The sequence below is a fragment of the Oryx dammah genome, unplaced genomic scaffold, assembly GCF_014754425.2.
Source record: "Oryx dammah isolate SB20612 unplaced genomic scaffold, SCBI_Odam_1.1 HiC_scaffold_5, whole genome shotgun sequence".
NCBI lineage: Eukaryota > Metazoa > Chordata > Mammalia > Artiodactyla > Bovidae > Oryx > Oryx dammah.
Window position 1 is genome coordinate 104,884,549 of NW_024070189.1, and position 23,334 is coordinate 104,907,882.

A 23,334-nucleotide genomic window follows, 5' to 3' on the forward strand; every position below is an offset into this window, starting at 1 on the left:
CAGAACATACATTTTCAGAGGTATCGCTGTCCCCCCTCCACAGGAAAGATTTGGAGACTCTAGATCCTATCAGTTTAGAGATTGAGGGGATGCGGGTCTGCATATAACAAGCCATACTAACTAGCCTTAGCTGCCATCAGTTTACCTGCATGCTTTGCCACCCTTGGAAGCCTAAGGCTGCTCTCTCTGTCTTGTCACTTCTCCATAAACACTGTTCTTTGTGGAAGTCGTATCTAAGCCAGAGATCTAAGCTGCTGTTCCAAGGCGCTCATTTTCCTGGGGTTTCTTCAATGCATACCTGAGGCATACATGTCAATAAACTTTTGTCTTTCTGTTATTTTGTATTTAATGGTCTCAGCCAAGAACTCAAAAGGGTTGGGGGAAAATGATTTTTCCTCCCCCACACTTGTGTTCAGCTTTGTTCGAAAGCCGAAGCCAGAAGTATCTTGGTGTCCTGGCAGCAGTTCTATGCTCATTCGTTAAACCCACGAGGCTGTTCCACAGACCAGGTTTCCAAAAGCCACTGCTGAAGTCCCAAACCTTGAAATCCGAATCTTTCTCCAGGCAGGAACCAAATAGTATGCTCAGATTTCCAGGAGGAAATGAAGCAGTGGGCCCAGTTACTTGGGAAATCATATGGGAATAATTTTTAGCCAAAAACAAAAAAATGGCCAGACCCCTGACTCAACTGGGAAAATACTTCCCCCTGTTGTATGTAATTTGAAGGAACTGCAGTTAAAGATATTCAAAAGTGGTGCGTAACAGTCACAATAACAAAAAAGACCAAGAATGGGAGAATGAGTAAGTAAGTAAATGAAAAAGTACTGGCTATTGAACACAGTGGAACATAGGAAATGTTTATCAGGTTATCTCTAAAAAGGAAAAAATCCCAACAGTAGCCGCAGGAAAGAAACACACGTGCTGAGTCAAAGAACATGGAGAGGGTACTGGGTGTTGCTGTGCTGTGTGGGCAGCAGAGCGTCCTGCTTCTGCATCCCTCCCCGAGGGTGGGCCCTCTGGAGGATTTCCCCACTCTCCAACCTTAAGGACATCTGTGAGTTCATTTACTATGAGAATGGCCCTTGCAATTAATCAAAATCGAGGGGTGCAGAGACACTGCATTACACCTTCTCGAGAAGGGTGAAGAAGTGTCAGAACTTAAAGCAAAAACAAATCCTGGATTCTGTAAGCCAGGGTTCTCCATGGCCTCACCCCTGGCCCCAGGCAGGAGTGACACTCTGGGTTCTGAGTTCAGGGATAGCCCCACGGGTCACTGAAGAGACACACTTGAAAGGGCAAGGCCAGCCTGCTCTTCTCAGTGGCACTCAGCTGGAAACTGTGGAGCTGCACACTCACTTCCATGCACTCACAACTCCCAGAACCGAACCTCTGCGCTGGGGACCAGGAAGGACCTTTTCCAGAAGCCCTGGGTGGGCCATGCTCAGGGGGATTTGAGGACGTCTCTGTGTCCTAGTTAATCAACGCCTTTACTCAGTGACTCTCTTTCCACATCACCTGTCACCTGAAGACTCTGCTGCACCCCCCAACTAATCGGAGACAACCACAGACTTCCCCAGCAGTTTGGACCAGACCTCAAGTCAGGTTGGTGGGCTTTGAACCACCTCTTGGCCAAGCAGTCTCACAAGATAGTAGCTTTCTTAAGGGGTGGCCCAGGGTCTGGGGAGCTCACACTGGAGGCTGAGTAAATTCTACAGGCTCTCGTCTCTTACCCCAGACTGAGGCTGGGCAGGGCAGGCTGCCGAGGCTCCTGGAACCAGAGCTACCAGGGGCCTAGGCTCAGGGTTCCGCAAAGGACTGTGGGTGTGACGCACTGGTGAATGGGGTCTCAGCACCTGACGGCCTTGCAGGGTCCCGGGGAGAGGACAGCCCAGCCTGCACACACTCACCCATGGCTTCCTGGGAGTAGCAGTGACAGAGTTCAGTTTACTCCTCGATCTGAGTGGTACCATGGGTGCTTTCCATAGCTCAGAGGACAAGCACCCTCCCCTCGGGTTCTCCAAGCATCTCACAGACTCAAAAGGCAGGACAAGGGGCTGCAGAGGCCTGCTCACTGAGGAGCCAGCCCGTCCCCGGGCCCGCCTTTCAGCCTGCAGATGGTCATAGGGGTCGGGCTGCTGGACAGAGGAGAGAAGAGGGCCCGCAGGGTCCCCGAGAAGGGCGTCTCAGGAAAGGTATACAAGAGTGACCCATCATTGGCACTGTAGAAGGACAGGTGTCCAGCCTCGTAGTCCAGAAAGATGCCCACACGCCGGGGTGGGTCTCGGAGAGGGGCAAAAGCTCGCTCGGAGGAGTTGTAGTAGCTTCCCAGGAACACCAGGATCCAGAAGCCGTTGCCAGCAAACAGCTCGCCCTTCTCCTTGCGGTTGGCGTTCTCTCTGCAGACACCCAGGGCCCAGCTGGCCCGCTCCCCAACCTCCACCTCCCAGTAGTGGCGGCCCGAGGTCAGGGGCTCCCGGCCCAGCACACAAGGCCCAGGGTCGAACCGCTCAGGGCTGTCAGGCAGGGCCTGCCGCAGGTCCCCGCGCCGCACGCTCCTCCGGTCCTCGGACAGCACCAGCTCAGGGTTGGCTGTGTCAGGATCCAGGGTCATGTCCCCTGCGGACAGAGCAGGGGTCAACCCTCCCAGCTATCTGCTTCAGATCCCTACACCCTTGCAGTCACAGCTTGTGACTGACCACAAACCGACCACACCCCTTCTCCCACTCAAAAAGATTATGCAACCACTTTGAGTTGTATCTTGGAACATTCTAGAAAGTAGTTCATGCTTCCTTGTGATTCACCCTCCTTTATAGAGGACAGAAGGAAATCCTGAGTGCTTTCTGTCTGTGTGTTCCAGGGCAGTAGGCTCCCCAAGCCTGGGGTCCACACAGGTGCTCTGGTATTTCTGCTCTTCCTATATACATCAGTGAAAAGTCTGGACCTGACCTGCTATCTCATCTGCCCAAGGGCCTTGATCCCTCCTAGTTTCTCATCCATGAACTGGGAACTTGCGTGCTGTTCTACCCCAGACCACCAGCAGAAGCTCAGGACTGGCACTGTCTCTGGTCTGGAGACAGCAGGTGGGACCCCCCCGGCCTGTGCACAGCACTCACCTCGGAACCTCCGCAAGGCCTCCACCAGCCCAGGGACCCTGCACACGGTTCTCATCTCCATAGGTACCACCTCAGGAGGCTGCAGCTTCACGTCCTGGACTCTGGAGGGGCAGTGCAGATGTCACCCCTGCAGGGGGCCCACCTGAACCCTGCTCCCCCCTCCCTGGGGAAAGGCCGAAGCGCCTACCTGCGCAGGGTGTCCCTGATGTCCTGTGGGAGAGACATACGGCATCAGCACCCGTCTCCTGGTCTCGGGCCTGCCCTCACCCTGGCCTGGCCCTGCACCAGAGTGCTCCCAAACCTCCTGCCTGGGCACACACTTATGTGGTGGGAAACCACCCTGGAGCTGTCCTGACTCAGGCATGAGGTCACTGCAGAGCAGCTCTGGGCGCGTCCAGCCCTGCAGACCCGGCTGCATTCCCTTCACATGCCTGGAGGGCACAGGGAGTCTGGCTGCCAGCCCCCTTACCCACAGAGCCCTAGGCACCCCTGGGTGCCAGGAGAGGTAGGGTGGGGTCCCACCCTCCAGGGGTTGAAGGCTGTCTCCACCTTAGCCTGGAGCCATGCCTCTATCAGCCGAGTGCTTCCTGTCCCCCAGGAGCTAGGCAGCTGGGGGTCTTGTGTCTGGGGCCTGGCCTGCACCGGGTGCCACCCCTCAGTCCCCACTCACAGCTGACCTTCCTGCAAAGGCCTCTCTGCCTGGATGCTCCTCTCTCTTGTGATGATATGTGAGAACAGTTTACTCAAGTGTCATAAGACGATTGTGTCCCCCCAAGTCCAAGGCACTCCCTGCAGCAGGCCTGACCAACACTGTGGGCCAAGGGTCAGCCCACCTGACCCCCTCCACATGCTTCAGGAAACACGGTGCTACCCAGGGCTGCTCTTCCCCCAGCACAGGCAAAGGGAAGCTCTGGGGTTGGGGGGAGAGTGGGGGACATCTTTTCTGCAGCCAGCCAGCCAGGTGAACAGGGAACCGAGAGGACGACAAAGACCAGGAGATATAAGCACTTGGGAAGGTAGGGGAGCAGTGGTGAGCAGAGGTGGGGCAGATGGGGTAGGAAGGAACAAGCAGCAGGGGGCGAAGAGCAGGAAATGCAGCCAGGCCAGCTGAGGTCAATCCCTCACTGAGAGATCTCAACTGAAACCCCACAATGCATTTCATATAAATCTGCGGTTCTCATCTTACTTCCTGGACCAATCTGTGCTCCCTCTAGAACCTCTGCTTCCTGCAGCTTTCCCAGCACCACTCACTCACCTTTGAGGGCTGCTCCCTATCATCCCCAGCTGCCTGCCCCGCCCCACTTCACTGGCCTCTGCTGACTTCCCTCAACCCCTGCCACACACTTGCCCAGGATTCTTCCTGCTTCCCAGGCTGAAAAATCACTTGTTGGCTCAGCACAGGCCAAAGGAATGTTTTAGCCCCAGGAGGGCAGCCTGACGCTGGTCCTTAAAGGTTCACTCAGCTCTGAAGCTCCAAGGAGGGTCACCTCCTGCAGGAAGGCCCCTGGACTGCACATGCAGTGTCCTCACTCCCACCCGAGGGCACAAACTGCTGGCGCCAGGAGTCCAGCAGAGTCTCAGGGGCAGCACTGGGCCCATGCAGGAATCATTATGGGAGACCTGCTGGCTTTTCCTCTCAGCTCAGTGGGCCGCAACCTTCAGAGAGCTGGGTGGTGGTGGCCCAGTGGCTCTGGATCCTGGAATGCCGCCCACCCTGTCGCCTGGCCAGTCTCCAGGAGGGCTCCCAGGACAGGCACAGACCGCAGTTCATGCAGCTCAGCACTGTGGTCTACTCTGCGCGTCTCACAGGAAGGGGACTAGTTATTGACCTGGAAGGTCCAGGCAAGCATCCGAGTAGTCGGTTTCCTCTGCACAATGCTCCCCCCACTCCGCTGCTCTCCCTTCCCATGCCTGGCCTTGCGAGGCCCCACGCCCACCCTCAGAAGGGGTGCCGACTCACCTGCAGCAGCCCTAGTGCAGGCAGCTGGCAGCGGCCCTCCAGCTCAGCAATCAGCTCGGCCAGCCGGGCGCTCTGCTGTCCAAGGCGGGCCGCGCTCTCCCTCAAGGGGGGCAGCACCTCCAGCTCCTCCTCTTCCAGCCTCTGCAGCAGCAGCTGCTCCTCCTCCACGAGCAGACGGCGCAGCCTCTCAAACTCAGTCAGTACATTCTGCCGCTGGGTCTCTACCATCTTCTGTGGGGGCCGGGGAGGATGGCTGAGGGCCTGGAGCCTCACTAATCCATCTGCGGTCCCCCACAACCACTCCTTCCTGACCCCAAAGCACTGCACTACCAGGGGCACCCAAAAAATCCGGGGGAACTTAGTATCCCCCCAAATCCCAACCTTACCACCCAATACATCCCCAATTTCCATTTCCCCAACCCTCAAAGCCACGATCTGGGATGGCCCCCACAGCCATTCCTCCTCATGCCTCCCCACCAGGGACCCCCTCCCCTGCCTGGCCCTCCCTGACACCCCTTCCCAAGTGGCAAACCCATGCTGAGTTGGGTTATACACGGGGTCTGGAGCAAGAGTGCTGCCTGAGCAGCATGAGGCTGACTGTGGACAGCAGAGTCCTGTGGTGGGGCCCTCATGCCCCCCACCCCTGCCCACACTGGGCGCCTGGCCACCTGCCTGCCACAGGGAGCAGGTCTCCTCCGCTTGGGCCTGGAACAGCAGCGCGTCCTCCATTTGCTTCCGCAGATGCTCCAGGGATTTCTCCAGCTTGCTCTGCAGGGAGGTGAGGCCAGAGTGACTCCAGCCAGGCCAGGCCAGGCCAGGCCCCCAGGCTGGCTCTCATACATGCTCCCACCTGCTCAACTCCCGCAAAGCCTGAACTCAGCTGGCAGGGACCAGGAGTGGAAATGTGGGTCTGGGACACGGTGAGTCCCGAATTTGCCAGGAGATGCCCTCTTAACTGGTGTGGCCCTTCCAGCACTGTCCTCACAAGCGTGGCTCTCCTGCTACCGCCCTTTGGCTGAATCTCCTTTCTATGGTTCCCACGCCTCCCTCAGCTCAGGGCAACCTCCCCACAACCGTTCTCACTGCGTCACCACCTTCTTTCTTCCAAACCCGTCCCTTCTCTCTGCCTGGACTGGGCTTGCTGGACTTCAGCTGACTAGAACACATGGCGGGACGGGTTACATTCGTATCCAGTTCCTTGGTCCTGATTTCAGGCCTATGCCCGACACTGCCTTCAACCCCGTTTATGACACATCCAGCACCCTGTAACACCAGAAGGCCGAAAGGCCTATCACAAGAGTGACCACGGCGGCGCTCCTGGGGTTTCTACTCTTCTATCCATGTTCTAGACACACCTGAGAGGCTGCGCTTCGTAGAGGCAGCGCTTCCGGGCTGTGCGATACTGGCCAGAGCCCTCTGCTGGGCACCCTCCCCAACACTAAAAGCAAGCACTGGAACAGGGAAGGGGATTGGGTCATGACATCCCAGAACACGACACTACGGCACCTACAGTACTTGCAGCTGAGATGACGGAGAAACAGCAGAGCTCTCTGCTCTCCTCCTTTCGGCATTTTCTAAGAGAAAGGTGCGTACCCTTTACCAGGAAGGGGAGAGCACTCATCACCCAGAGGCAAGCTGCTGACACCGAGATGAGTCTATCATTTCACCTGTTCATCTCTTCTGTCACTCTAATTTGCAGGCCTGAGTTACAGAACCTGATATGCTAGAGGAAACGGCTTTTCCTTCCCTGGGACAGGGAGGGTTACGTGCTACCATGGGTCAGCTGGAAGAGGCCTCGAGAGAACTGCTGGTCATCTGCTGCTCTTCCAGTCACTGTCCACACCCTGACCAGGATCCACAGCGACAGGACTGCAAATCTGCCAGACTGATATAAGGAGTGGGTATTCAAGTGTGCAGATTATGCCTCAAAGTGAGGGAAAAAACCACAAGAAGGTGTTAGGACAAGTCCAGTGATGTGGGTTCAGCATAGGTTTATTCTGTTGTCCCAGAGGCTTATTCTATGATAGTGACAGAATAGCAATCCTAACACTGACTAAACTGTGTGCTTGAGGCACCTCAGCAGCCCACAGTACTGGCCACAAAGAGAAAAGAAAATCACAGTCAAAAAGTTTGAAAGATATCACTCACAGACTTTATACTTTGGGTTTCAAAAGCAAACCCGCCCACAGACCAGGGAGGTAGCAGGCAGCTGGCCAGGTAAGTGTCTGTCCTGAGGCTCTTAACAGAGGAGAGTGCTGGTGTTAAGTTTGGATTTTAAGAAATACATTTCCAAAACAGAGAAATAAGGCTTCTCCGCCTGGGCTCACAGCAGGGCTGAGCCCTGCCTTGTCTGCTGCCAGAGTATCCAAACAGCAAACACTGGTGGGCTCTGGCTCCCAGAGCAAGGGCTCCATCCTAAGTTGATCCCTGCCTGGGGCTCTCCAGCAGCTTCCTGGCTGCCTTCCCATCTGGCCTAATCAGAACCTCAGCACTGGCTTGGGCCCCACAACCCTACTCTGCTCACCAACCTGAGAACTCAGGAGTCCACATCCATGCACGTCCATCTGGGACCAGCCACCTCTCAGGTTCCCTTCCCACTTTTCTCCTACTCTCGGCTCCGTCTCTGCCAATGGTCAGTCAAAACTGCCCAGTCCCCTACCCGGACAGCCCTCCCACCGCCTCTTTGGGACCTAGACTTCAGAAAGCTCGTCCCCTCCCCGCCCTCTCCCCCCACGCCCGGGTTCCTAGGCCAACGCCTCACTGGTGGGCGGTGCCCCCAACCCCCTAGGATGCTGGTTTGGTACAGGCTGCAGGCCCCTTGCACACCCCCGAGACCCGGGGCAGGCTGGAACCTGAGCCCGCGACATCGGACAGGATGCGCCCCATCCAGGCCCGGGCCCCCGACCCGCGCCGCGGCTACCCCTTGCCAAGCCGTGCTCTGCCCGGGACCTGCCCACACCTTAAGGTCTTCGGCCGCGTCCTGCAGCGGGCGCACACGGTGCGCCCAGTGCTCCCCCGAACGCTCGCAGGCCGCGCACAGAAGGCGCAGCTCGTCGCCGCAGAAGGCGGCCAGCGGCTCGCGGTGCGCTGCGCACACTCCCTGCGGAACAGGAGACGGTGGGTGCAGGCGCCGCGCCATCTCGGCCATCTTGGCGAGCGGGCGGTTGGGTCGCAGGTTCCTCTGCGGGAACAGCTCGCGGCACTCGGGGCAGGCGTACGGGCCCTCGGGCTGGCCCCAGCAGCGCCGGATGCACTCGCGGCAGAAGTTGTGGCCGCATTCGGTCATCACTGGATCCGTGAAGTAGTCGAGGCAGATGGCGCAGGTGGCCTCCTCTTGGAGGTTGGTCGACAGGTCGGGTGCGGCCATGGCCCCGATGGAACGGACGAGGGCCGCGCTCTCCGCCGGGTCGGGCGGCCGCTGCCGGGACTCTGGGGAGGGGTTGGGGACGCGCGGTGCAGGGCACCAGGGGATTCGGGGAGCTTCGGGGCGCAGGGTCTCCGGGGTCCGAGGCCTCTCGATTCCGAGGATGCGGAGTGTACGGCTCCGGGACTGCGGCGACTCCAGGAAGGTAGGGCCTAGGGATGCCGTTTGCAGGCAGGAAGGGACTCTCAGCAGCAGCGGAAGCAGGAAGCAGCTTTTTCCCCTTCTGGAACCACCCACTGTAGCTCCGGATTGGCCGTGGTCTGTCACGCGGCCTCCAGCGGCACCCAATTGGAGGCTGCTCACCCACTGACCTTGCGTCGCCGCCGCCACCTGCGCGCCAGTTCGTGGCTGTCTCTAGGATGCTGCGGCTTTGCTGCGCCTGCTGTCTCCTTCGGACCTCGGGGAACGTGAGGTTTAGGGGCCGGGGCCGCTGCGCACGGGCGCTGGGCTCTCCGCAATGCGCAGAGGCGGCGAGTACAAGGGGAAGCCGAGGTTGTGCCGGGGAGCCCCAAGTCGTTCCCCGTGCGCTCCTGGGTCCTCGCAAGTCCCCTGCTGGGACCGATCAGAACTTATGGTGTCGGGAGCTCGGCCCACTGGGACTACTGGCCTTGTTGGGGGTCAGGGTACACTGGCCAGAATTCTGGGGTTCTGGCCACTGTTCCCCAGTTGTTAATGCGTCTGCAATCACGGAGGTCGGATGGGCAGTGGCGAGTGAGTTAAAGGAAGGGACCGTCTGATCCTACCCTGAATTTTGCCCCTACAGCAAAGGTGGGCGGCTCTGAGGCTTGTAGGAATTCAGCTTGAAAAGTCCCTCCACTTTTTCGTTTTCCCCCTGTGAAGGACCCAGATATGGAATTTGCTGAGGACAAAGAAGGTAGACACTTGAGGCCTTGGCTCTACATATAGAAAACCTGAGCCACTGAGCCGCCAGTGAATGGCAATATCTCTAAGTGGAGAGCAGGGGCTAAAGAAAACAACACACTGTGCCTTGTACATATACGTGTATGTATTTAGAAACTGACCCACTATGAAAGTTTTCTGTATGAAGTGTCTGTAAACATTGACTCTTAATGTTTAACTGCTTTAATCATGATTATATTTCCACTTTGTAAAACCAGCCTGCACAGCCGATGGCTTGCAAATGCCTCATTCGCAATAAGCTGGGCAGGTGGGCCTTGCTGAGCGGGACCACCTCACCTTCTGGAGAAAGGAGGGTTGCCCATGCTCCACCAGCCTATGCCCCTATCCCTTCACCCACAGAGTCACTGTAGAGATGACCATCTGGCCTGATTTGGGGGCCCCAAGGCAGAAGAAGGGCTGCAGGGGGCCAGGGAAGGAAGGCTGAGAGTAGGTATGCAGGTGGGACCCATCATTCACGTTGTAGAAGGACAGCTCTCCAGCTTCAAAATCCAGGAAGATGCCCACGTGGCTTGGAGGCTCGACCAGTGTGGCAGGAGTTGGGGGAGACGCGGCAGGTGTGTACCTCTTTCCCTTGCATAGCTGCACCACCCAGAACCCATTTTCTGGGGACTTGGGGACCCTGTTCCTCCGGCTCACGTTGTCCCTGCACACGCCCAGGGCCCACAGTGCATCACCGGTGAGGTTCATGCCCACCTCCCAGTAGTGCCTCCCTGAGGAGAAGGTCTCTTGGCCAACCGCACAGGGATAGGCGAGGAACCTGTCCTTGCCACCGGGTGTGCCATCCATCGGGGTGCTCAGGTAGCGCCTCTGGCGGCTCTCATACAAGAGGAGGTAGGGGTATGCCGTGGAGGGGTCGGGCACCACATCCTCTGCAGACAGGCCCGGGGTGGAGGGGAGAGGGGGACCTTTCAGGGTCAATGTGGGGAGAGCAAGGCCCTAGCAGGGACCGTTCATCCTAACCCCCACCCAGGCCTCCCTTTGGCTGAGTTCAGCTGTGAACCTGGAATTAACTGCATGATCCTATATCCCAACTGTGGATATTGGCAGTGCCAAGGAGATGGGACTGGGGTACCATTTGGGGAACCCCTCTCCTGTTGGTGGCTCTTGCTTTGAGTGGCTGAGAGCAGGGTGGGGCATTGCCAAGAGCCCCTGGGCCCCCACTTACCTTGGAAACTCTTGAGGACCTCTATCTGCCCTGGGACCCTACAGATGGTCTTCAGCATGACGGAGGTAGCCTCTGGGTATTGCACACTCAGGCTGTTCTTCCTCCAGTGGATACAGGTCTCACTGTTCCTCCGGCCACACTCACAGTCCTCCCTGCGCCCATCACCACCCCCACCGCAGGTGGTACGTACCTGCTGAGGAGGTCTTTCATATCCTTCAAAAGACATGGAAGAAAGCAGAGAGACTGGCAGGGTCTGTGGTGTTCCCAAGCACCCCATGTTGACATTTGGCCAGAAGAGCTAGAAGGGCTTTATGTGTTGCCATAGCCCCCTCTCCAGTGTCTAGAGAATAATCCTGTCTTGGCTATGCACAGTATCATTTATCTGACTTGCCCAGGCCTCCTCTTCCCCATCACAGTGAATGAGGACCCAGGGAAGCTGTCCAGCTCACGGCACACCATGAAGGCCTCTGTGGGCCTCGGGCCTTGAGTGGGTCAGGAGTCAGTGTAGTGGGTTGCAAACAGATGACATTATGATATAAGGCAAAGTATTCTTCCAAAGGCAGAGAGAGTGTATCATCTGTTGTTAACACCAGGACACTTACTGGCAACAAACCCCACAGGATGCTGGGATAACAGGCATAAAACTGCCTGACCCACAGGCATACTGGGAGATCTAGATACCCTGCGTGTGGCATTTTCTTCAGTTGTATAAACACATTCCTGTGAATATGTGTATAATGAGTCGCAATGTGAAATGTGTCTTTTTGCTGTGGAGCCCCTCGCTCTGCACATTTGAACCAGTTACCCACTTTTCAGCCAATATGAACTGCCCCTTCCAGGGCCTCGAGGCCGTGGCAGTAGGCCCATCCCTGCTAGGCCAGCTGCACACTCTCCCCACTTCCACAGCTGGCAGGTGTGATCGTGTGACCTGCTCTGGCCTGTGAAATCACCAGTGCCTCTCTGGGGCCAATATGCCCATGCCCTACATCATTGTGTGGACAACAGCTGCCCTCAAGCCACATCCCTGGACTACGAAGGGGATGAACAGAGCCCAGTAGGACTGAAGCCCGTTGTGGGCTGAATCGGCTCCCTCCCCACATTCATCTATTGTGGAACTCAAACCCCGTGGCGCCTCAGTATAAGTGTATCTGGAGATAAAGCCTTAAAGATGTGATTATGATAAAATCAGATCATTAGGGTGGGCTGTAATCCAATCTGACAGTGTCTTTATAAGAGGAGGCTATCAGGGCATAGACTATATACAGAGGAATGACTACGTGAGGACACAGGGAGAATATGGCTTATAAGCCAAGGAGAAGGTCTCAGGAGAAACCAGCTGTGCCCACAACTTGAGCTCAGACTTCCAGCCTTCAGGAGTGTGAGAAAGAAATGTGTGTTGTTTAAACCACCTGGCCTGTGGTATTTGTTATGCAGCCTGGGCTGATTGAGACAGAGCCTTCCCCATTGGCCTGAATCTGTTGCCGCAGGTCAGCCCACCCTGACTGTACCTGAGCCAGAGCTCAAGTCCCCATCCCCCCCCACCCTCCAGCCAGGTACACCGGCATGCCGCCTCACCTGCAGCATCTGGAGCGGTGTGTGCTCATTTCTGTCCTCCAACTGCAGAAGCAGCCTCTCTAAGGAGTGACTCTGCTGCTTCAATGAGGCTGTGCTCTTCTGCAGCTTTGCCCCTGTCTCCTCCTCCTCCTTTTTCAGGGCCTGGAGCAGGCGCTGCTTCTCCTCCATCAGGAAGAGGCCCATCTTCTCAAACTCGACCATGATGCGTTCCCTCCGCTCCTTCACCTTCTCCTGTGTGGGGGTGGGTGGGCTCCTGGAGGTGAGCCCCACCCACGGCCCTACCACCCCTAGTGCCTGCTTTCACACCAGCTTGGAAGGGCTGCTCTGGCAACAATGGCACATCTCCCTTGGATCCCAGTGACCCACAGAAAACCAGCCAAGCAGGCGGGGCTGGGAGCCAGGGATCACACAGAGGCCCCCCTGAATGTCACTGGGGCGTAATTTTACTCCAAGCCCTAAATGGCAACATCAAAGTGCCTGTGTGCTCTTGCTCGCTGCATCTTTCAAACGGCCAGCCTGTGCTGAGGGCACCGTTCTCAGTCCTGATTTGGCAGGGATTCTGTGAAAATCATCGCCTTTCTGGGGTCCTGTGTTCTCACCCACACAGGACAGTGATTTCCCCCTCAAGAGGCTTCACAGTTCGGGAGGCCTGTGGGGGTCCGGCTGGGCCTTCCCCGCCCTGCCTGGCTGCCGTGTGTGGTGGCCCTGGCGCCTACCTGCCACTCGGCCAAGGTCTGTTCCTCCTTGGCTTGCAGCTCTTCCGTCTTCATCATCTCCTCTCGAAGGTGCTCCATGTCCTCCTCCAGCTTCAACTGTGGTGCACCCAAACCATGGGATGTGGGGGTCAGTGGGCCCCCTGCATGCCACACATCCAGACAGTGCCCTCTGAAGCTGCATCCACCCTGAACCATCCTAATGGGGTGCAAGGGATGGAAATATGCCACCCCCAAATCTGTCCCTTTGGCAGAAGGATTATTTTGAGCTGGAGGCAATTAAGAGTCAGATGCAGAAAGATGCCTTCCAGGGGCTCCCATTATCTGACCAGAAGCATCTCACTGGGGATAGTTTGTGCCCACGAAGAAGATGGCAAGTTGGTGTCAAGATGAACCTACACAAAAACCCCCTATCTTCCTTTACTTTCTCTCTCTCTCTCTGTATATATATTATATATATATATTTCTGCTGTCACCTGAATGTTTGTGTCCCTCCGACATCCAAATTCATATACGGAAGCCCTAACTCCTGATGTGATGGCAGAGGTGGGGCCTTTGGGAGGCGACGAGGCCGTGGCAGTAGGACCCACATGAATGGGATTAGTGCCATTATAAAAGAGACCTGAGAGAGGACGGCGAGATGCTGGCCGTGTGTGCACCAGAAAGGGACTCTCACCTGACTGTGCTCATCTCCAGCGTCAGCCTCCAACTGTGAGCAATTGCTGTTATAAGCCACCCAGTCTGTGGAATTCTGTTACTGAGACACTTTCCCGCAGTCTGCCACCCTTGGGAGCCTGCAACTTTTACCTCTGTCCTGTTGCTTTTCTCCAAATGTACTGTTCTTTGTTAAGATGCTATATAAGCCCAAGTTCTGACTTTTTTTTTTTTTAACTGTTGCTGCAGTTTCTCGCAAGTGACTGGCATAGCAGGCATATGTTAGTAAACGGTTTGCCTTTCTCTTCAATTTGCCTTTGCTCAATCTAATTCATGGGCCCCCAGCCACAGAGCCTCAGATGGATGGAAGGAAAAGGCTCCCCTCCCCCTGCCTGTCAGGGGGTTGCCTGGTTTGCCCACTCAGATGGCTGCACAAGGACCAGGGAATGCGGCTGGGGCTGGGCGGGGACTTGGTCAATCTGGACTCCTGCATAATCATAGAGGTGACCCGAGATGGCATGGCCCCCAAACAGCTTTGTTTTGGAGTAAGGGAGAAGGAAATGGCAGCCTACTCCAGTGTTCTTGCCTGGAGAATCCCAGGGATGGAGGAGCCTGGTGGGCTGCCATCTACGGGGTCGCACAGAGTCGGACACGACTGAAGCAACTTAGCAGCAAGGGAACACTTCCACTGTGTGGTCCTGCCTATGGAGCATTTGTTGCAGCAGCCGTGCTCTGCTAATACCCTCCTTGACACGTACACATCCTGGAGCACCCTTGTCCCTGTCCTGGCCCCCAGCCAGGACCCACCTTGTACGCTTGCACGGCCTCCTCGATAGGGACCACCCTGTGGGGCCGGTGCTCCTGGGACTCCCTGCAGATGATGCAGATGGGCCTCTGGTCATCCTCACAGAAGAGTTTGAGCAGCTCTTGGTGCATCGGGCACAGGTCCCTGCTCTGCGGGCTGGGGTGCTGCCGCACCATCTCGGCCACCTTGGTCAGCAGACGGTTGGGCCGCAGGTTCCTCTGAGGGGACATCTCGCGGCACTCAGGGCAGGGAAAGGAGCCCTTCCGCTTTCTCCTCTTTTTCTGGCCTTTGGCCTTCTCCCAGGTCAGCTGGATGCACTCTCGGCAGAAATTGTGACCGCAGGTGGTCATCACGGGGTCTGTGAAGTAGTCAAGACAGATGGAGCACGTGGCCTCCTCCTGCAGCTTTCTGGCAAGTTCCACAGCATCCATGGTGCCTGGGGAAGGAATAGAGTGTCCTGCCACATCCTCTGCCTGGAGCCCTGAGCTCTTCAATAGCACTTTCTTGGCCTAAGATAGGAGTCTGAACCTGGGGTTTTAGGGTACCCTGACTCACCTTCCATAAGGGGCACAAATGTCTCTCTGGAAGCCGACAAAGACCCTCTCCCTCAGCAAACCCCAGCCAGCTTCCCCTGAGCTGTAGGCTTGTCTTTGGCTGGCCCCACCCAGTTTCACAGTACTCCGGCTGTGATGTGTGATCTAGTTCCTCATCCCCCACCTATAATGAATTGATGTCCTTGACCCTCTTTGAGCAAGAATCCTCTTAGGCCTGTTTAGCAATAAGCCCCCTCCTCATGGCACCTCTGGGTGATTTTCCATCACTGACCACCATCACTCCGCTCCTTGGCTACAGATCTGCAGCTGAATCAGCTGCATTCAGAGATGACACTGCAACAATCTTGAATAGTCTTGCTTACTGTTTTAACAAGCTCATAGGTTTCTCTTGAACAGGACTCCGCAGAACAAAGGAAAAAGGGAGTTTAAGAGGAAACATCTCTCTCCTTAGGGAGCAGGGTTGACAGAGCTTCTCTCTTTAACCAACACTTGCTCAGGCTCCAGAATTTTCCAACCAAGCCTTAGACTTACATGTTTGTCTCTACACTGTTCAAGTTTAGCAGAAATCCTGCTAGGTGGGTTTAACCAGACCTCCCCTCCCCACCACTCACTGCTACTAAGATGTTTCCTCCTAGTAACTTCTTGTAACTGACCCTACCCTACTCCTTAAAAATCCCCACTGGCCCATATTGTATCCAGAACTGAACTTCACAATTCTATATAGAAGGTCTAGTTCTATATAGAACCCCAGTTTCGATGAAACCCCAGTTTCTATGCTAATGTTTCTTCCTATTTCAATAGTCCCAGATAAAACCTGTTTTTACCCCTGCGCCATCCAGCTCTGATTCTCCTTGACAAGGTGAAGTGCAGGAAAGATAAAGGAGGGCCATTACACGCACACACGCTCACACACGTGCACCGGAACACACATGGACATGTGCATGCATGCTTGAACACTGGCACACACAAAGAGAGGCACACGCAGAGGCACTAGACCCGTGCACCAACATCTGAACACAAACACACATGCACACACACTCTGGGTTGAAATACCCATGATTTGATGCAGTGGAGATCCAGTCCTCCAGGATGCACTTCACAGGGTGGTGGTTAGGGCTGAGTTAGAGCGGATCTAAACATCACTTCTTTACAATATTGTAGAATAAAAATTAAAAAAAAAAACAACAGTATACATTTAAGCAAAAATAAATAAACATCATTTCTGAATTATTAATGCAAGCACTCTCCAGGTTCCCTTCTATGCAGTCTGAAACTATGGTGGCTGGATTCTGCAGATTCCCTGACATTGGTCCACTTTGTCTCTGGGAAGAGCCTTTGGCGTGAGTCTCTCCCCCTGCTCTCAGCTGCCCTTCGTCCCGACTGCTGCCCACCCAGCAGAAGCTGGGTGAGAGTGGGGCAGTCTGGGCGCTAGGCTCTGGCTCAGGTTCTGGGGGAAGCCATCCAAGGGCTCTGGGCCAGTGATGGCGGACGGGCCTTCCTTGACCCCGGAATGTTACTCGGTAAATGCAGGGCTAAAATAGCGGGCTCTTCCTTCCAGTTTATAACCACCTTCAAAACGGGGACAGCCACTCCACTAGGGCAGAGGGTGCGCGGGGACCCAACCTGAGCCTCAGCACCGACAAGGTGACCACCCGCCGGCTCCCTGAAGGGGGTGATGCTTACGGGGTAGAGCGGTGCACGCTGCACCTCGCCGGGCACCCCGAACTACGTACGCCTCCAAACGCGGCCCAGGAAAGCCTGCTTTGCGGCGATGGAAACCACCCGGGCAGGGATCGGAGGGCGCCGGGCTTAGGGCATTGTGGCGTCAGCAGGAGCCCGAGGTCGAGGGGCGGGGCCGTAATCGGGCGGGGGACGCGGAGGTTTCGTTGGCGAGCGTTGTCAGCAGCCTAGGGATGGGGGCAGGATTCTCCCGATGGGTAAGGAGCCCCCGCAGACCTGGCCGGAGCTGAGCGGGCGGCGCAAGGGGCGGGAACAGGGCAGGGGTTAGGTAGCCAGGCGGGAAGGGGGAGGCGTAGACGGTGGTGGGAGCCTTGTCTGCGGAGGGGAAGACGTGTGGGGCGGCAGGGAGGGATCCCATGGGAGGGGCGTGAGGCCCGAAGGGGCGGCGGGGGTCAGGCACACCTTTGGCGGAGATGGATGGGGTCTCTGGTCGACCGGAGGCTCCAGGTCTCCCGGGGCTCTGCACCCCGCCTGGCTGGCTGAACTGTGTGTGTTTCTGCCAACATCTCCAGGACAGAGTCCGGTGGTTCAAGGCTCAGGGCAGCGAGTGGGGTTGGGGGCCAGAAAGCTAGTCGAATGAGGCAATGTGTGTGCTGGTCGCTCAGCCTCGTCGGACTCTGCGACCACCGGGACTGTAGCCCCCGCAGGCTCGCGGTTGCTAATTAGATCCCCCGGAAGTCCCTGCGCCTGCTCTGCATGGAAGGTGAGTCTGGGCTGACAGTTTCTTTCAATTTAGAAAACAGAATCACAGGATTTTAAAAACATTCTTTCTCTGTTCTTGTTAACTGTGTGTAACTCTTTTTTATCTGGCTAAATAAGCCTGTGGCCCATCTCATATATCAAGAACGATTCAAAGACCTAGGAGCGTTTCTGAAATGTAATCATTTCCCCCCCGAGTCCTGGGAGGATATGGGCCTACCTTGTCATCTAACTTGAAATCATTTTTTATCATAATTGCAGGAGAAAATTAGCAAGCAACATTATCATGAAGACGTGAAAGTAATAGGTTGTATTCACTTAGTCATAGGGAAAGAAGAGGTTCCCTTCCATCTCTGCACCCCCAGTAGCTATTGCTTGGGATCAGGATCACATTCTTGTTCTAATTCAATAACAAAATTTTTTTTTTCTTTTTTCTTTCTCTTTCTCTTCTCTGTGAGTAGTTTTCTGGATTGGGAGCAGATTTGGTTGTATGTTTCCCCATTAATGTGCAGAAAGTTGAGAACTAACAGTGATCAGATTCGGGCTCACATGTCTTTACCAAGAATATTGTGCACAGTGTAGGTGTGGTTGCAGGTGCTACAGAACCAAAGTTTTTTTTAAAGAACTAGCGAGACTGGTAAACCTGCAACAGAGCTGGAGACCCTTGGGTCACTGTTGAGAATTTGAGACAGGGAGAGTGTGAACCATGACCCAGCATCATCTGTGCAGCTTGCTGGAAGCCTGGGGGCAGGTTGTTGGTCCTTCATGAGCTTCTACTGCTGGCTGCGGCACCATGCCACCTGCTCAGAAGGACACATGGGCTCAAATGATCCAGGTAACAGCACAGAGCATGCCTCCTTCAAGAAGCAGCTTCTGCCCCACAAGTCTCCCTATTCTTTTTCCAGTGTGGAAGTAAATGGAAACAGCCCGTGAGAACAAGCAGAGGGCATTTACTCATAGCTCTCTGCAGCAAGGGAGATGACCACCATCCCTTGGCAGCAATTCAGGGTCAGTCAGTGGTGTGGGGTGCTTCCTCTTGGAAAAAGAGAAAGTTTTAGATATGCCCTGATGGAGGCTGTGGGTCTGGGAAACTGGAGCAACTGACTAGAAGTGAACTGTCCTGGATTGTTGCTAGAGAAAACAGCCTAATGTCCTGCAAGTCTGACTGACAGCAGGTTGGCTTTCTGGGCCAATTAGTGTAGAGGGTATGTTGGCTTCCTGGACAGTTTTACTATGGACTGAATGTGTGCTCCTAAAATTCATATGTTGAAATGTAGCCACTGGGAGGTGGGGCCTTTGGGAGGTTGATTAGGTCAGGAGGGTGGAGCCCCCATCAATGGGATTAGTGCTCTTAGAAAAGAGACTCCTTTCTCCCAGAGAGCTCCTTTATCTTTTCTATCAGGTAAGGACATAGCAAGAAGATGGATGTCTGTAACCCAGGAAGCAGGCCCTCACCAGACACCAAATCAGTTGGTACCTTGCTCTTGGACTTCCATCCTCCAGAAATGTGAGAAATTAAAGTTTGTGGTTCATGAGTGGCCCTGTCATGATATTTTGTTATAGCAGTCAGAGCAGATTAAGACAAGACTGCTGCACGTTGTGGGTCAGAGTTTTCTTTTTATTTATGGTCTGGCTACTGTTGGGATGTTCAGTCTCCCACTGGAATGAAGCTGCAGTTAGATCAGGGCCTGTCTGACCCTGGGAGAGCCGTTCTTCTCACCTGATGGTTTCTAGAGGATATTTCGAGACTACATGTGAGGCAGTGGTTTCCTGCCCATCCTGAAGCTGTGCTGGGTGGTTCCTTCACCTGCCTGTTTGGAGAGCTCAACTTAGCTGCAGAGAATCAGCTCAGGCTGCAGTACCTGGAGACAGTAGAAGAAGGCTGTGGATCCGAGAGAAAGCAGGATGGCAAATATAAAAACGTAATCTAAAACTAAGGAGTACGTGTGTTAGGGAACCATGGACAGCCTGCTGTGACCAGGCAGCATAATAACTGCTTGGATGAGTTAATCACACAACAGGAGGTCCCAATAAGGAACACAGAGCTAAGAAGCTACTGCAAAAAGGAAGGGGTACACCAACCCATAACATGTCCTGCCAACCCTCCAGAAACCTTCATGCTGAAATCCATCATGGCTGAGAGACGCTTACACTCCCAAGGACTCTGAGTCAGACCAAACAGGGGCAACAGGCAAGAAGACGGGCGGGAGAAAACCCAGAAAGCTCACCCCATGACCAGAAAACCCGAGACTGTGAGCCCCTTGGCGGAGCAGTTCTGCTGGTTCTCTTACCTCACCATTCTCTCCCCGGGTGCCCCTTTCCAATGAAGTCTTTTGTTTTGCCAGCACGTGTCTCCTTGGACAATTTGTTCCTGACTGTTAGACAAGAGACCATTTTAGCCCTTGGAAGGATTTCCTCTTCTTGCAACATTTGTGTGCCTGAGTCTGTGGCCCTCAGAGCCTTGCTTCACTTCATGCCTGATGTATACATAGACTTACAACTTCATTTCTGATTCTTTTTTCTACTTAGTTACTTTTGTAAAGTTTGAATCATTTCACTTAGAGTTTTTGTTTCCATTTATATTTGCCACTTTTAGTCAGAGGGACAAGCAAAAAATTAAAAGTCAGACTTTTTCTTTGAAATCTACAAAGCTAAGTGTAAAGGAAATATAAGCTTTCAAATGATGATTTTGATGTGTTTGTAGCATTTATTCTTCTGAAGTATAGGGAAGGAAAATCATTTCCTCTACTATTTTAGAGGCATATGAACTAAACCAATAAAAGACAATAACAAGAAAAGCATAAACATTTTATTTAATTTAATTTTTTAAAAATTTATGTGCTTGAGGGCTTCACAGACAAGAACTGTAAGCCCCAACCACCACCACCTCCACCAAAAAAGACTCAAGGGCCTATTTTGTTAACTGAAAAAAATATACAATGTGACTTTTGTGAATTAAGTTTTATTGGGACAAAATGAGGACTATAGGCTGGGAGACAATTTCAGATACTTCTGAGGAACTGTTTGGAAGCGGTGAGGGGTGGTCAGTGTATATATGATTTTGGTGAAAGGATATACATGCAATCAAGCACACATTTTTGTATTAGGTTGCTGCTAGTCATGGAGAAGGAAATGGCAACCACTCCAGTGTTCTTGCCTGGAGAATCCCAGGGATGGGGGGGGGGGGCCTGGTGGGCTGCCGTCTATGGGGTCGCACAGAGTCGGACACAACTGAAGTGACTTAGCAGTAGTAGCAGTCATGAGGAGCAGATGTCTCTGTTAATGACTGTAATGCTTTTCTAGATATAAGATGCAAGAATTGGGTGCATAATCTTCTGCTGAAAATATTGAACTGTCCAAAGGCCTGTTCTGCCCATTTTTCCCAGAGCTCAGAATACCTCATTCCTGATCTCCACACTGAGCTCCTTTTGGGGTATGTGTGTGTCAGTGACTATATTGGCAAGTGAATTAATCTTTTAGAGGCAAATGGCAAATGCTAATTTTTAGTTGGCAATATTGATTTTAACAAAGGTGATAAATTGTGGAGAAGTTAAAAAAAAGTGGGGGGGGGGAGCTTCTGTGGTGGCTCAGGTGGTGAAGAATCCACCTGCAGTGTGGGAGACCTGGGTCCAATACCTAGGTTGGGAAGATGCCCTGGAGAAAGGAACAGCTACCCACTCCAGTATTCTGGCCTGGAGAATTCCATGGACAGAGGAGCCTGGTAGGCTACAATCCATGGGGTCACAAAGAGTCGGACACAACTGAGCAACTTTCAAAAAAAAAAAAAAGAGCTTGAGCTTCTTGTAGTAGTGAATTGTGGGCAGGTAAATAAGTGGGGAGCCTGGTGGGCTGCCGTCTATGGGGCTGCACAGAGTTGGACACAACTGAAGTAACTTAGCAGCAGCAGCCACAGCAAATAAGTGGGGAAAGTAATGATAGGTATAGGGGGTTTCCCTGCTGGTTCAGATGGTAAAGAATTTGCCTGCAATGCAGGAGACCCTGGTTCCATCCCTGGATCAGGAAGATCCCCTGGAGAAGGGCCAACCTACTCCAGCATTCTTGCCTAGAGAATTCCATGGACAGATCGTGGGGTTGCAAAGTGTCAGACGTGTCAGAGCGACTAACACACAAATACATGGGTTATATAGCAAGTTTTGCTTATGCAGACTCATCTCAGCATTGCCTCCCTCTTTGGTGATCCCCTTTTTCTGGTACAGAGGTCAGGGGACACCTACACAAGGGAGACTTATGGTCTGCTTTTAGGCAGATAGAGGGAGGGCAGGGAGTTCATCCTGTGTCTGATTTATCTCAACTGACTTCAGTTCAAAATAAGCGTATGGCAATTGGGGCTTCTCTGATAGCTCAGTTGGTACAGAATTCACCTGCAGTGCAGGAGACCCCAGTTTGATTCTTGGGTTGGGAAGATCCGCTGGAGAAGGGATAGGCCACCCACTCCAGTATTCTAGGAGTTCCCTTATGGCTCAGCTGGTAAAGAATCTGCCAGCAATGTGGGAGACTTGGGTTCGATCCCTGCATTGGGACGATCCTCTGGAGATGGGAAAGGTTACCCACTCCAGGATTCTGGCCTGGAGAGTTCCATGGACTGTATAGTCCACGGGGTCACAAAGAGTCGGGCGCAACTGAGTGACTTTCACTTTCTTTTAAAGTAGCATTGTGTATAAGCTCTAACAGTTTCTTTTTATAAAGTAAGTAGGTGTCCACTTCAAAGGGGCATTCTGAAGGATATCTCAAATAAATATACTGCCAGCTACATGACTAAACAACCAGGACTTGAGTGTGCACTACGTAACTCACCACCGACATACCTTCTGTGTTCCAAGAACTGTAAGTAAAAAATTACTTTTTCTTCAAATTTCCTAATAGTTATTGCTGAAGAACATCTTGCAAAATCATAACAAAACCCACAAGTGTTGGTCCATTTGTAACATTAATTTGCACAGGGTTCTGTGGGAAATGCACCAGACTCAGAGGAGTGCTCCAGGCATTTCTAGGCATTACTATTGTCAGGCTGAGACTGGCACAAAACAGGCACTTATTTTGGGCTTCCCTGGTGGCTCAGCTGGTAAAGAATCCGCCTGCAATGTGGGAGACCTGGGTTTAATCCCTGGGTTGGGAAGATCTCCTGGAGAAGGACATGGAACCCACTCCAGTATTCTTGCCTGGAGAATCTCCATGGACAGAGGAGCCTGGTGGGCTACAGTCCATGGAGTACCAAAGAGTTGGACATGACTGAGCAACTAAGCACAAAGGTTGTTGTCAGAGATAAAGCCAGATACTGGTTAAAGGTGGTGAAGACAGATTTCATTCCATACTATTACAAGACAGGAAAGAGACCTTGGTATTGAACTGATCTCAACTCTGAATACAACAAAGACAACTGAGATTTGTAGCCTGTGAGTGGAGAGACGTGGTCAGTGGTTGGAAAGTTACTAAGAGGGAGCATCAGTTGGAAGGGGATGTTGACAGAAATAATCTATAATAGGAATAGAAAAGTTTTATTTCAGCCAAACTGAGGATGATAGCCTGGGAGACAGCCTCACAGGTAGCTCTGAGGAACCGCCCTGGAGAAGCATGTTTTTCACCAGAGTTTTATATCTTGTCAGAAGAAAGAACATCAAACAGACAGGAGGTACATTCATTCAAGGCTTGCAAAAAACCCCCACAAAACCCAGACCAACATGTGCACAGTGAGTCAGTATGGGAAGGGAGTCTTATCATCAAATGAGTACTAGTTATGGCATCCTAAAGAAGGCATTTAATCTTTATCTTTTTAGAAAAAATATTTATTTTCTTATTTAACTGTATTAGGTCTTGGTTGTGACAAGTGGGATCTTCATTCTATGTGGAATCTTTCATTGTGGCATGTGGGCTCTGGAGCTCACAGGCTCAGAAGTTGCAGCATGCAGGCTTAATTGCTCTGTGGCATGTTGGTTGGGGTCAAATCCATGGCCCCTGCATTGTAAGGTGGATTTTTAACCACTGGACCACCA

The 23,334-nt window shown here is 53.4% G+C and overlaps 2 protein-coding genes and 1 long non-coding RNA gene across 3 annotated transcripts; 1 reads left to right on the forward strand and 2 right to left on the reverse strand.

Annotated features, from left to right (window-relative positions):
* Positions 1–321: 321 nt before the first annotated feature.
* Positions 322–10,933, reverse strand: TRIM11 (tripartite motif containing 11). The gene is made up of 6 exons (XM_040241307.1): positions 8,033–10,933; positions 5,746–5,841; positions 5,074–5,304; positions 3,301–3,323; positions 3,114–3,214; positions 322–2,616 (listed from the first exon to the last, which is right to left on the reverse strand). The coding sequence occupies exons 1-6, from the start codon at positions 8,438–8,440 to the stop codon at positions 2,069–2,071; spliced, it is 1,407 nt and encodes a 468-aa protein (XP_040097241.1). The 5' UTR covers positions 8,441–10,933; the 3' UTR covers positions 322–2,068.
* On the reverse strand, positions 9,723–15,707 carry TRIM17 (tripartite motif containing 17). The gene is made up of 6 exons (XM_040241373.1): positions 14,333–15,707; positions 12,875–12,970; positions 12,159–12,389; positions 10,774–10,796; positions 10,584–10,684; positions 9,723–10,287 (listed from the first exon to the last, which is right to left on the reverse strand). Exons 1-6 carry the CDS (start codon positions 14,759–14,761, stop codon positions 9,740–9,742), a joined length of 1,428 nt encoding a protein of 475 aa, XP_040097307.1. The 5' UTR covers positions 14,762–15,707; the 3' UTR covers positions 9,723–9,739.
* On the forward strand, positions 9,887–13,835 carry LOC120864343. Its single transcript, XR_005721174.1, has 2 exons — positions 9,887–9,972; positions 12,297–13,835. It is a non-coding gene; the product is annotated as an uncharacterized LOC120864343 (long non-coding RNA).
* Positions 15,708–23,334: the final 7,627 nt, after the last annotated feature.